General features: G+C 36.8%; 4 protein-coding genes across 4 annotated transcripts; 2 read left to right on the top strand and 2 right to left on the bottom strand.

Annotated features, from left to right (window-relative positions):
• Window positions 1–994: 994 nt before the first annotated feature.
• Window positions 995–2,893, top strand: LOC18610407 (putative NAC domain-containing protein 94). The gene is made up of 3 exons (XM_018116436.2): window positions 995–1,492; window positions 1,606–1,907; window positions 2,000–2,893. The coding sequence occupies exons 1-3, from the start codon at window positions 1,312–1,314 to the stop codon at window positions 2,753–2,755; spliced, it is 1,239 nt and encodes a 412-aa protein (XP_017971925.2). The 5' UTR covers window positions 995–1,311; the 3' UTR covers window positions 2,756–2,893.
• A 3,020-nt stretch (window positions 2,894–5,913) lies between these two features.
• LOC18610406 (glutathione S-transferase U10-like) lies at window positions 5,914–6,938 on the top strand. Its single transcript, XM_007046045.3, has 2 exons — window positions 5,914–6,289; window positions 6,374–6,938. The coding sequence occupies exons 1-2, from the start codon at window positions 5,963–5,965 to the stop codon at window positions 6,734–6,736; spliced, it is 690 nt and encodes a 229-aa protein (XP_007046107.3). The 5' UTR covers window positions 5,914–5,962; the 3' UTR covers window positions 6,737–6,938.
• A 156-nt stretch (window positions 6,939–7,094) lies between these two features.
• Window positions 7,095–8,459, bottom strand: LOC18610405 (large ribosomal subunit protein eL34-like). The gene is made up of 4 exons (XM_007046044.3): window positions 8,299–8,459; window positions 8,071–8,150; window positions 7,567–7,676; window positions 7,095–7,472 (listed from the first exon to the last, which is right to left on the bottom strand). Exons 1-4 carry the CDS (start codon window positions 8,375–8,377, stop codon window positions 7,379–7,381), a joined length of 363 nt encoding a protein of 120 aa, XP_007046106.1. The 5' UTR covers window positions 8,378–8,459; the 3' UTR covers window positions 7,095–7,378.
• A 578-nt stretch (window positions 8,460–9,037) lies between these two features.
• LOC18610404 (uncharacterized) lies at window positions 9,038–12,915 on the bottom strand. The gene is made up of 5 exons (XM_018114578.2): window positions 12,490–12,915; window positions 10,923–12,409; window positions 9,838–10,254; window positions 9,523–9,746; window positions 9,038–9,420 (listed from the first exon to the last, which is right to left on the bottom strand). Exons 1-5 carry the CDS (start codon window positions 12,657–12,659, stop codon window positions 9,166–9,168), a joined length of 2,553 nt encoding a protein of 850 aa, XP_017970067.2. The 5' UTR covers window positions 12,660–12,915; the 3' UTR covers window positions 9,038–9,165.
• Between the last annotated feature and the right edge of the window lie 1,308 nt (window positions 12,916–14,223).

The raw sequence follows: 14,223 nt of genomic DNA, 5'->3' as shown, positions 1-14,223 counted from the left end.
GGATAGCCCTTGAGCCTGGTAATGGTGGTTGTTGATCCTGTGTTGGTATTACTAACTTGGTTGGGTTTGAATAGTTTCCGTTGTGCTATTTTCTTCTGTAGCAGAAGAATGGGGGTTAATTGTTAAAGCCTTTGGCCATAATTTGCCCTACAGCTAGGATTCCAGAAAGTCAAAATGATTTGGTTTAAGAGGTTTGAATTTGGCAACTCTGAAAGATAGGTGAGTTTTTCACAAAATCTGGTCAACAGAGATACTCTTCCTAAGCCCATTTGTTTCTCAGTTATGGCAAGTGGTCCTATAATTAATTCCTTGCATTAAACTTGATCATTCATCACACACGTTCACTGATTTGTAGCTATCCCTGAAGTCTGAACTGATACAAAGAAAAAAAAATAGTATTATAAACCTGACAGAGTCAGTGGAATAGAAGCTGTGGGAATGGAATAGAAGCTGAATTTTTTCGGATTCTGAGAAAACTAAACAAATATCATTAGATTAAATCCTGAACACTCACATAGGAATTTCACAGTTGAATATAAATTTCAGGTTTGGGGTGTTGGGAGTTGGGTTCGGGTCCATGTTTCCATATAATAATTCAAACAAAGACCATGGAAGTATCTGTTATTTCTTTTGTCTTGATTTGTAATGGACAGGCAGAAAAAAAATATCATGGGATTTGGATTAAAAAATTGCAGGGTTAACAGTCATGTTATTATCCCCAGATGATGCTGATTTGGTAGCTTTTCTTGAGATTCTTCCATTCGGATTAAACAAATAAACTCAGAGTGGGGTTCATTAAGGTCTACAAGTAAGAAATAAGAGTCTCTTGTACGAAGACTTGGGTTTCTCGGTAGTTGTTCTTTTTCTTTCTTTTAAGACCCTTTGCCAATTCGCTTCTTTGGTGAGCCAACGCGATCCTCGCAAAACACACACTCCTTTAAAAGTCACCAGAAAAGGCGGCTGATCCTTCGGGGGCAGACCCCTCCTCAGGAAGCATATATTGGCTTCAAATTATGTGAACTTTCACTCTCAACTTGGTGTCTTTGATAGTTCATATCCTTTTTTTTTTTAAGTTTGCTTCATTGTCAAGCTGTTCTTCTGTCAGGAAAGTTTCTTGCTCTTTCCAGGTTTCCTCTAGGGTTTAACATATAGTTCCTGATCAGAAACTTTCCATCTATTTGCTTTTGGATTCAACTTTCAGTTTGAGGAAAGAAAACAGAGAAAAGGAGAGCTTGGGATCTCTTCCATATATTTGTTTTGTTTTCTTTTGGTATCTGTATATCCTAGCTAGGTAGGGAAGCAGAGAAAAGAATGGATGAGAGAAGTGATACTGAAAAAATGGAAGAAGTCATGCTTCCAGGGTTCAGGTTTCATCCAACTGATGAAGAACTTGTTGGGTTTTATCTGAAAAGAAAGATTCAGCAGCGCCGTCTCTCGATAGAGTTGATTAAGCAACTAGACATCTATAAATATGATCCATGGGATCTTCCTAGTAAGTTAATCCTATATATATATATATATATATATATATATATATGCATGTCTCAGTGTTTGAAACTCTTACATAAAGATGGAAACTGACAGTTGCTGTTTCTTTTCATGTAGAGCTGGCAACCACTGGAGAGAAAGAGTGGTATTTCTACTGTCCCAGGGACAGAAAATACAGAAACAGTGCGAGGCCAAACCGAGTAACTGGAGCAGGGTTTTGGAAAGCCACAGGAACTGACCGCCCCATCTATTCCTCGGATGGCACCAAGTGCATTGGCTTGAAGAAATCTCTCGTTTTCTACAAAGGCAGAGCAGCCAAAGGGGTCAAAACTGATTGGATGATGCATGAGTTTAGGTTACCTACCCTCACTGACTCTGCACCACCAAAGAGATTCTTGGACAAAAGCCTCCCAGCCAATGTAAAGAATTTAAACAGAAAACCACTTCTTTCAAACACACCTTTCCTCTTTTTAATGCAAACTTACTGATTGGTCGATCATTGTACTTGCAGGACTCATGGGCGATATGCAGGATATTCAAGAAAACCAACTCCACAGCTCAAAGAGCTCTTTCTCAATCCTGGGTTTCTCCAATACCTGAAGCATCATCAATGTCTGATATGCCTAGTAGAGGTTCAAACAGTTCTCAACTTTCTTCAGAGAACATACTGCTGACAACAAAAACCAGCTCCTTAGCGGTCCAGTTTAACCATGACGCTGACATAATACAAACACCTGCTGCTGCATTTTCCCCTCTAGACCACTTCCTCTCTTACAAGCCCATCACCCAGATGGCTGGGAAGCCTCCTCAGCTTCCGGCCATCGCCAGCACTGGAGACCTAACCAGCCTTATTTTTGCACCTCTTGAAACCTCATCATTCCCTGCCAAATCCGCCGTTGACGTTACTTCCATGTTGCTAAACATGTCATCTTCCATGCTTGGAGATTACGGTAAGGCAGCCTCAGATAGTACTGTACATTTTGGTGGAGGATCACAAGATCATTGCAATGGCGGCTTCCCAGGGACTTTGCCCCACGAGATGCAAGGCAACATCAACAACAATGGAGATCACGAAAGCTCCCTATTAAAAAACCTGAACGTGATGACCCATGTTGATGATCAGTGGGAACCCGTCCGATCCATTGGATTCCCATTCAGCTTGCCCATGAGTATGGGAGATGCTTGGAAGCCAAGCATGCCTTGGGATTCTTCATGTCCCAGTGAGATGTCAACAAGTTTTTCCACCACGACCAAGTGCTATACTTGATGTAATTGATATACTGTGAAAAACAATATATCCCCATATCAGAAATTAGCTAGGCAGCAAGTTTTTCTGTTTTTTAACTTTAACTTGTAGAATCCTTTGTCTAGGCATCAAATCATTTCATTATTTTGAGAAAGGAAATTTTACAGTTAATTAAGGTATTTCATCTAAGCAAATAATTAAAAACACATAAAATATATGCATGCAGTCATATATATTTAAACAATATAGTCACATAAAGTATTTATATATGTTTATTTGACCATTTTCACCTTTATTAGTTGTTTCATTATTTAGATAATTAAATTCCCATGTGAAGCTTACAATTCCATTAGTAGGATTTGACTGATAAATTCAACCATCACCGGAAAACGTCACCCAGCTTATGAAAATTGATGTACAAAAACACATTGTTCTGCTTCTAGGCATACAATGTCTGGGTGACGTTTTCCGTCAAAGTCTAGGTGACGTTTTCCGGCAATGGTTTTCTTGCTGACATTGTTGGTGACCAAAACGAAAGAATCCTGAAACCTGAATCAATCGGGAATGGAGGAGTAGTTTGGTAGGATGCTGAGGCGTGGGTCTTCAACACTTGGAATGAGGGGCTTCAACCTGCAAAGAAGCAATCGTACGATCAATTTGATTTTCTAATATTATATTGATTGATTACTTTTCTTATGCTTTGGAAAAATTTTTGGTCGTGGCAACTGCACCAGATGGGATATTATACATTCAAGAAGACAACGTGTTGTAAGGACGTATGAGAAAACTTTTCACGTATTTTAAAAGATATAAAGTGTTTTAATTTCATATTAAGTAAGGATTTTAAAAAATTTATAAATCTGAGTACTACGCTTTCCATCATATTAACTTTTTTAAAAGAAAATAATGATACTGTGATAACTTGTCGTCGAATTGAATGAAAAACAATATCATATTAAACGTTTTAAAAAAAATAAATAAGATATTTTAATCTTGTATCAAATAAATAAAAAAATCTTAAAAAACTTGTAAGTATAAGCATTACATATCCCATTAAATTAACTTATTAGAAAGAGGATAATGATTCCATGACACGATCAGCTGAGCTATGTGAGTATACTCCACCGTCTATGCTCTGAAAACCAAGGTCTTCCAGGATGTTTCCCCATATCCTTTCAAGTAACCTGTTAATGTTTGTTCTAAGCAAAACAAAACAAAATGCCATCATCTTCTCTGTATCCGAATCTTTTCAAAGTTCTTTCAAATACTAGTCCAAGAGACTGGGAAGACCCGAGTGCAAAGAATTGTAGGGAAACGAGGGAGCAGTCCCAGGGCATAAATATCCGGGATGTCCACATCCAGCAGAAGCTGTGCTGGTGAAAGTTTTAGAACAGGATATCTAAATCAGTTCATTTGCTTAATGTAACTGCCCTGTCACAGCTAAGCAAAGATGGGCATCCTCCCATCTATGGTACCCAAGGCGTCGATTGCTCCCGTTGGTGTCTTCCCTGGAGTACCAGATGCTTGGAATGAACTCTTATATGCAAGTCTGTATAAGAAAATTTTGATAAGAAAATTTTGCAGTCTCATACGAATGCTTTACTGTATAATTTTATTTAGACTATATAATCAATCAATTCAAACAACTTATACTATATAATCAATTGATTCAGTGTAAGTTTTTACGGACTGTATAATCCATCAATTTGATTGGCTTGTTAATAAATTAGAAAATTAGATTTCCAATTCTCTTTACTAAAACCATACAAAAAAAATGGGGGTCAAAATATTTGAAAAGTCCCTATACTAGTGCATTTTTTTCAATTTAATATTTTTACTCAAAATCATAACATTTTAACCCTTTAATTTTAAAAATTACTTCAATTTAGTTCCTCTAACATTTTTTGTCCAAATTGATCATTAGAGTGTTAACGTCAATGATGATGGGGTGCTAGATGCTGACATGGCATGTAAAGGGGTTTTAGTTACTGACGTTGCAACCCAACCTTGAAGTGTGATGTGGCAACTTTGGATATGGATTGCTAACGTGGCATTTATGGGTTCAAGTTGCCACGTAGCACTCTTAGACAATGACAAGGTAATTTATTCTCCGTTGAGATTTGAAATAGGACATCTAGCAAATAAACTTATGTCTTTACTATCACGCCTAAACTCTTATATTTAATAATATCTTACTTGAATTTTTTTTCTTCTTTTCTTCTTTCTTTTTCTTCTTTCATAAAACTATGCTGTTTTGGAGTTTTCTTCTCTTTTTTATTTTTTTTCTTTCTTTCCATAAAACTACGTTATTTTGAGAAAAAGGTTCCAAAGAGTTTTTATAGTTATGATTTTTAAAAGTATAAGAAGGTTTCAAAATGACATAATTTTATGGAAAAGAAAGAAAAATAAATAAATTTAAATAAGATCTCATTCAATGTAAGAGTTTAAGTGTGATGGTAAAGACACAGGTTTATTTAAAGTTTTGATTCAAATCTCAATAAGTGCATCTTTTGAAGAATAAATTGCCACGTGTAAATGCCTAAGAGTGCCACATGGTAGCTTCTTGACTTGCCATATGACAACTGAAACCAATAAATGTCACGTCAACAATCCATATCCAAAGTGTGGCGTGGCAATGCCATGTCATCATAATGGTGACATGGCATTACCATGTTAGCAACTAGACCTTGAAATGTGACTTGGCAATGCCATGTCATCGTTGGCATGTTGACGTGGCACTACCATATCAATAACTAAAATCCCTTTAATATGCCACATCGGTATTGTAATTGTCAATTTGAACGAAAAATGTTAAAGAAACTAAATTGAAATAATTTTCAAAATTGAAGGACTAAAATGTTACGATTTTGAATAAAAAGATTAAATTTAAAAAAATACCCTAATACAAAGACTTCTTTGATATTTTACCCAAAAAAAGGGCTCAACCTGTTTATTTGCCAGCTCTACACTAGTCAATCAGAATATATAAGCTTTGGACAAAAAAGAGGTTCCTGCTGCTATCTTATCAGCCAAGAAAACATTTTGTTTAGGAACAATTAAAAATTTAAATCATCTTTGAACTTCTTCCCCAAGTCTTTGACTTGTTGTTCAAAGTTGGTGCTTTCTCCCCTTCTTTACTCATCCTTCTGCAATTATATAAATGCCTCAAACCGTCCCAAGATGCATCACACCAATTGAAGAGGTATAAGCAACATATAGATACTGAGAATGGAAGGGAAACAAAGCCAGGTTGTGCTGATTGGGACATGGGCTAGCGGCTACTGCAAGAGAGTTGAATTGGCCCTCAAGCTTAAGGGCATACCCTACGAATACATAGAGGAAGACCTGGAAAACAAGAGCTCCCTGCTCCACCACTCCAATCCTGTCCACAAGAAGGTGCCTGTGCTGTTGCACGATGGTATACCCATTGCTGAATCACTTGTAATACTTGAATACATCGATGAGTACTGGAGCAATGTTGCTCCCAAACTCTTACCGGAGGATCCTTACCAGAGAGCCAAAATTCGCTTTTGGGCCAATTATCATGACCAGAAGGTACTTGATCACTCTTTGCTTTTATGTTATTATTGCGCATTATTTTCACCTTTGGATGTTAATAAAATTGCTCTTGATTACCAGATCATGCCGGCTATTTGGCACATCGCCTTGTCTCAAGGCAAAGAACATGACAAAGCCATCGAGGTCTACCATGGATTGCTGAAGGTGTTTGAAGAAGGTATCGAGAAGGACTTTCCGGCCAAATCTCCTTTCTTCAACGGTGACAGCCTGGGTTTTCTTGATGTCATCGTCGGGACAGTCGCATGCAACTACCAGGCCTTTCATGAAGTGGTTACTGTGATTTTTGATCCAGCAAAACACCCTTCGTTTTTCTCATGGGTGACTGCTCTGAAAGAACACCCTCTGATCAAAGAGGTTCTACCTCCCCATGACAAACTGGTTGCCTTGATGAGAAAGAAGTATTGCCAATCTCCTAAAGCTTAGATTCAGATGCATAAACAGCCTATCACTACCATTTTATATGACTGCCAATATGAATATCATGTACTCAATGTTTGCACCTGAATTAAAAGTCTAACTAGTCTGTTTTCCGAACCCAACCATCAAGTTCATTGAAAAAGATGATGGCTAAAGCATAATGTAATTCAGAAAAAATTGAAACTGCTCAGCTCAGATCATTCTGCAAGACCTCCTATGATGTAAACCATGTATTACTCAGACCACATACAACATTTGACTGAAAAAAGCTATCAAGATGTAGTTACATCTGGCCTTTCCTCTGAAGTGGTCAAATATACGCACATTGCAGAATGAATAAGAATAAGGAGCAGCATATGTCATATTGAGGCAATCAGATAACTAGTTTAATGATAATAGCAGAAACCACTAATCTGCAAATACATAGATCATCCAAATCCAGTTCCAACATGAAATTTCAGTGACCAGCTAACAAGTGAATGAACAAAACAAAATTTTTAACACAAGTAGATTTGTCGACGAAGATGAAGTAGAACACATTTCATAGCAGCCAAGATAAAATATAAAAATCCCAATCTCGATCACCTCAAAATACTATTCCAAGATTTGCTACCATCAATCCGTAGCCAAATTTACTCTACTGAAATTCTAGCTCTTGGATGATTGCTTTTCCTTGGCCTTCTGAATCTTCAGGACCTTCTTCACAATCTTTTGCTCTTCCACCAAAAAGGCACGAATGATCCTGGAATAATGAACAATCATGAAAGTAAGTCTTCCCATATGCTACCAAATAGAAACAAGAGAGGACCAACAAGTCCAAGTCTTAAAGTACAAACCTTTCCCTGACAGCACCTCCAGACAAAACTCCACCGTAAGCACGGTTCACCGTCCTGCGGTTTCTTGGCAATCTAGACCTCTTGTACTCAGCAGGCCTCAAGTGAGGAATCTACAAGATATAGCCCACATTTAACCTCAAAACTACACTCAAACTAAAATAACAACCAGGCTTCTAATAACCACTCAATATACCCAATTTTTTTCTCAATATACCCACATTGTATTTCAATTAAAAAGCCATGAAACACTGATCAAAATCAATCAAATGCATTAAAAAAAGATTAAATTAGCCTAAAATCATAATCAGCATAGCATGAGTCTTAAATGTTGTCAAGATAAAAGCTTCACAGAAGCTTTAAGAAAAAAACAAATCAAAATCTCCAATAAAATTACATTTCTCCACTACCTAAAATCATAACGAGGAAACAAATTTATTCTTAAATTAAGATTCAATAAATTCACTCAAAATATTTAAAATAAAAAGGAGGGAGGGGGTGACATACTCCTTGAATTCTCTTGCCAGTAACAGGACATTTAGGCCCACTAGCTCTCTTCTTTGTGGTCTGATAAACAAGCTTCCCTCCTACACCAACAAGAAAAAGAACACTATCACCACCATGAATCCATGAGTGCACCATTAATCATAGACCGCCATTTCCATCAGATAACAAAAAAAAAAACATATTCAGAAACGAATCTCCGTTCGGGAGAGAGGTGGGGGAGGAAGTTACCGGGGGTTTTGACGATGCGGTGCTGATTGGACTTGGTGGCGTAGCTGTGGCGCGTGCGGTAGGTGAGCCGCTGAACCATTTTGGAGTCGCTCTGTTCTGTTCGTCTCTGCTTCGTCTAGGGTTTTTGAGGCGATTCGCTCCCCTAAGGCCTATGTTTATGTCTTAAAAGAGAACCGAGAGATGTTCTTCGTTTTTTTTGGCCCTAGATCCGACGGCTGAAAAAAGATCATGGCTTTCGGGTCAAAATGGAGTTTATTGGGCTTTGGTCTGGGTTTTACATTACGGCCCAAATATCAGCCCAATACTATTTCATGAATTTCAAAAATATTTATTTATTTGAAAATTTATACATCCAATTTTAAGTTTGAAGGTAAAAGATTGAGTGTGACCAATTTTTTTAATTTTTTATTTTACATTTTTACCCTTTGATGACATGTCATAATTAATAATTTCATTTAAATCGTAATATGTGATTTCATAAAGAAATTTTTATGTGTAATATCAAATTTTCAATTACATCTTTATTCTTTTATTTGTGTCAATCAAATTCTATATCTATCATTTGATATCAAATTAACTAAATTTAAATGAAAAATATTGACGTGACATATTCCGATATAAATGAATTAACTAAATCGGTTTTAAGTGAGTTAACCCAATCCGTCTTAACATTCAAATTGGGTTGATCTGATACTAATTAACTGAGAATTCTTGGCAAAGAAAAAAGCTGGAGACCAACTTGGAAAAAAGAGAAATTTTTTCTTTTTGTGTCAAAATGCCAATATCTTTGTATTGCTCTATCTGTTCATGTATATATTCACAACTGACATGGAGTATAGTGGCAATGGCCTGGGGTGGTCACCATGTTTAACATGGGAAGAGTGTAAATGAGGCCTCTAACTCTATCTTTCTGCTACTAAAGTTTATCCTGTTTAACTTCTCATGACACCAAACCAACTGATCTGTGGTTATTTTCAACATGTTTAGCACTCTTGAGACCAATTTCAGCTCAACTTGGGCTATGAAAAGTGCATGGTCTAACAGATTCCGATGGTGTTGCCTCTGCAACTTCTTGATTATGCAGTTTGTACTTCTCTGAATTTCTTTCAGCCTTTTCTCCCTCTGTATGGAAAGGAAAAATCAAGAACATGGCTAATCTCAGAGCTTTGAGCTGCAAAAGCAAAATGAGTGTGTGTTCAAAGAGGTTTAAGGAAGCAAAATTACCTTTTGAAGATCTGTTCTAACATCCGTCAATAGCTCTAAATCAGTGGGGTCATGTGGAGCAACCTGGGCTTGCTGGGGAGTCTTGGAGGTCGCATTTGCTTCATCTTTATCAGCACGAAGGAATTCCCAGAAAACCTGCATTGATTCCTCGATGATATCTGTCAACATTTCACTTGACACTGCATCTTCCTCTCCAGCTCCATTCTTGTATCTTGAACCATCATCTGCAAGGACATTGTGCTTTGGGTTAACCATTTTTTTCAAGGACTAAAACAATGTTTTGGAATACATAGATCAGTGGTCCAAGCTGTTTACCTTTAACCACTGGAACTTGAAGAAGATGCCGAAGTGCACATCTGTTCTTGACATAATATTCAACTCTTGGTCTGCCTTGAAAGGGTTCGTTCTCCAAAAATCTTTGCACAAGCACTTGAAAAAGTTGGAAGTCCCCAGCAACTTGGTTATACTGACGAATTCCGTGGCTGTCACATCCCAACAACTCTTTTACTTTTCCATATTGCCAATTTAGTATTTCCCAGGAAAGGCAGACTTGTCCAACATAGACCGTCTCAAAGTCCCTTCGCAAATCTCTAATCAACTTCATTGTTGGGTCAGCTTCAGGCTTCCGTTGCTTGAATGGCCATACGTTCTGTGAGAGAATTGACTTTACTGCTGGAGCTGATGATTTTCCAACTTTACTTAATCGAACTGGGTTTTTAAGTTGAAGTAAACCTAAAGATGTATGGATAATCACCAAAAAAGTCAATACAGTTCATTCAACAAGAAATTTAGAATCTTATACATCTTTATTAGGATACTTTAGAACCATAAAGAGAAATTGAAGTGGGGTAATCACAATCTCCCATTGACATGAATGAGTTGATAGACATTAGGATACTTTTGGACCATAACTCTCATATGAGACATGGAAGTGGGGTAATACCAATCTTCCATTGATATGAATGTGTCGATAGAACTCCAGGGAAGGGGGAAGGGTGGGTCAGATGGCATTAAAGAATACAGATATGGACTTCCACCTGGTAGCAGCATCATGGATTTGAGAAATGAAAAGGTAATTGGCAGCACATTTGTTAGTAAAATAGTGATGGGAATAAAGATGATGGAGACCCACCAAGCAATTGATTTCTTCTAAAAGATCTCTTCATGGAAAGGAGGGAAAAAAAATCTTCAACAGGTTAAAAGCCGGATGGCAGCTTCTGGTATTTACATAGAGAATGAAGCTGAGAAGATAGAATGAGACAAGATGGGGCCCGAAATTCTTTCATCAATGCCCTACAATGATGGCTAAATTTACCATAGAAAGGATTGTTTAACTGACAGATAAATCAAATTTCAACCTAAAAATAGAAGAAAATTGCAGGGTTCTTGTGGTGACTTACTGATTGCATGCATGGTCTGGGAATTCAGAATGTCCAGCTTCCTCATTCTGTCAGAGTAGCTCCTGTAAACCTTTTTAATTTCAGCGATATGATGTTTGTGATCATATTTTTCATCGATTTGCAGTGGCCCCAGCTCTTGTACCATCCTCGGAGACTCGGATTCTTCCAAAATTGTAGGAAGTCCCCCAGTTCTGGCGATTTTCAGTTCCATTTTCAGCCGCTCTATCAAGTCATCATGCTCTGAATCATCTTGATCCTCATAATTTGAGTCGGATTCCTCCTCCTGCATGGTTGGTTCCATGGTTTTTTCTGGGGGAATTATCGACTCTTCTGGGTCATCTTCATGCTCAATGGCTAAACCTTCTCTAGACTCTGTTTCTCCCATTACACACAGTTTTTCAGACAGGGGTTCCAGTTCTATAAATTCATCATCAGAATCATTGATTTGACCTGTAAGAATTGCTGCCTCGTGATCTGTAATACATGTATTTCTTTCATGAGTTTCGTGGCCATCGGTTGCCAGGAGACTTTCAGGTCTCGAGTCCACCCTGTTGGCCAAAACTTCTTGAGCAATTGACTCAACGTCAACCTTGCTTCTTGGGCTAAAAACTTCTCCGTCCTCGTTAGATTCGTCCTTTTCCTGTTTCCATTTCTCTAAGTACATGTCAATTACAGGACTCTCCAAAAAGTCCCCGAATTTCTCTTCAACATGGTCATTGTCTTCTATTTCACGTTTGCGTTTCTCTAAATTCTTTTCAATAAAGTGATTCTCAGCAGCTACCTCTGATTTTTCTTCGAAAGTATCTTCCGTTTCAATCCCCTGTTTTGGTTTCTCCAAAAGTTTTTCAACAATGAAATTCTCAACAGAGTCCTGTGCTTGCTCCTTAACAGCAACTTCCGTTTCTGTAGCCTCTGCTTCCTCGACGGTAACCTCTGCTTCAACTAACTGTTCTAGTTTGATTTGTTTCTCGAAGACAAAGCTAAACCTCAGAGCAGATTCCTCTGTTTTATTTTCAAAAACATCATTTGACTCTACTACCTGCGGTTCTTCTTCTTCATCCAAAAGCTTTTCAATCATGAAACTTTCAGTAGAGTCCTCTGCTTTCTCTTCGACAGAACTCTCTGTTTTCCTGTCAATTTCCTCGTCAATAACATCCTCCAGTTCGAACTCGATTTTCCCAACATCACCATCGGCAGAGTCCCTTGAATCAGGAATTCCACCATTGCAATCGGCATAATCATTTGAACCCATGTAGAACTCGTGCACGGTATAGCTCTCGGTTTTCGGTTCTTCAACGAATCCACTGATACGTTTCCTGTACAAAAACTCATACTTGCTTGTGCCTGCCACCAGGGCGGAATCCTCTCCTCCACAATTTCCGTGATCAACACAATCACGACTTTGTCTTTCCTTCAACCCATCAAAGTTTGAATCCAAACAAGCCCCAGAGTCATTCTCCTCAAGGCACCTATTGCCGCCTGGAAACCTGCAAAAGACCCCAAACTTTAATCGAATACCATAAACCATAAGGAAACCAAGAACCGATATAAAAACAGAGCGCCATACCTGAAGATCAATCCAATGATTGATCCAAAAACATAAACAATGAACTTGGAGAGAAAGACCCACAAAGAATCAACAGCTGGAAACATAATTCTACACAAAAACCCATGCATAAAACCCAAAACGAAATCAAAATGGGTTTTCTTCAATGTGAAAAACCTGTTGGTACCCATCGATTCAATCAACCTCTGTCATTTCTCAATCCTAAGCAAAGCTAGACAAAAGGGTCACCAGGAAAATTAAATTCTCTCCCCGTCAGAGAGTAATTCTTCATTGGAGAAAGTGGGGGCTGTCCACTTGTTAGCAAAAAGTGAAATCTTTGGGGTCAAGTTGATTGACGAAAGGCGAGATTTATGGGGGAGGAGACTCAGAGAAGGAAAGCTACGTACTCAACTTTGGAAAGACCATTTACTACAATTAAAGAAAAGGGGGGAAGTCATAAAGGAGCAGCTTGGATTCGGAGGAAGATTTTAACTAAGTTTCAACAGTTAAAAAGAGTTCTCTGTTTCAGTTTTTGGAAGATTCCAAGAGTGGACTGACACGTTTCGAGCTAAGAGTCAAATTCTCGTTAATGTCTGAAGAAGGAAGGAAAACTCTTTCCTCTGTGTGAAAGGGTATTTCCCGGTGGGAATTAATTAACTTAATTAATTAAGTCTTTTAACCTTTTTCATTTTCTTTAAATTATTTTACTTTTTTTCCCTTTAAAATACACAACCTAACCGACATTGTGTGTCTTAAAAAAAAAAAGAAAAAGGGAGCAAAGCTGACTTACCGACTTTTGATAAGTCGAAAATTTGATTTAATAATAAATATATATTTTTAATTTTAAAATTAAGTTTGAATTTTTTTAATTGAAATAATTGAATTCAATGATTTTACGGTTTTTACGAGACGAGAATAAAATTCAAAATTCGGATCTCTTCCCATTCTATATCAGACTTCTTCCTCGTGTTTCTTTTTTTTTTTTAGAAAAAAAAATCAACATTTGAACATGCACTAAAAATAGAAAAATTTTTAACAGTCAACAATTATGAAATTTCTTTAACCTTATATTTTTTTATATAGACCTTAATGCCTGACTAATGCTTATATTTTTATGATTCTTTTATAGACATAATGCTTTGCAACATCTTATGTAAGCACAAATATTAAATGAATTTATACCAACTTTTTCTTTATTTTGTTATAAATTTTTCTCTTATTATTATTGTTGTTGTTGGGTGTAACTTTTTTTATTGTCTTGTTACCCATAGTATTACAATAAAATAATTATATGCTTTTCTAATTGGTAGCATAGGCTTTTCTCCTCATTTTTTTCCCTATTTTGTCTGGGTTTATTAAAAAAATTTGAGCTTTAAAAGCTTTCTCTTGTTAATATTCAAAAACAAATAAATAAAAACTGTCATTGTTATGTGTGATTGCATTGCAAAGAATAAATTCATTGTCAAAATGTCAATGTAGGTAAACTAAAATATGTTATTTTATTTTTTAATATTTATTTTCATAAAATAATTTATTATTTCATACCGTGTGTGCGCGTCTATATATATAAATATTCTAAAAACTTTAAAAAAATTCTATTAATCTTTACGAGAATGACTTTATGATTAATAATTAGATTATATTCCGGAATAACCTCTCTAAAGAGTACTTGTGCATAAGGTTTTGATTAAAGGATTCATTACCTATTAGTTTTTTTCTTTGTTAGAATTCTCTTACTATAATTGACAAGAAGAA

This window comes from Theobroma cacao, chromosome 2, assembly GCF_053813885.1.
Source record: "Theobroma cacao isolate CCN51 chromosome 2, ASM5381388v1, whole genome shotgun sequence".
Classification (NCBI taxonomy): Eukaryota; Viridiplantae; Streptophyta; class Magnoliopsida; order Malvales; family Malvaceae; genus Theobroma; species Theobroma cacao.
The sequence above is the reverse complement of the archived record's forward strand: the minus strand, read 5'-3'. Positions and strand labels throughout refer to the sequence as shown.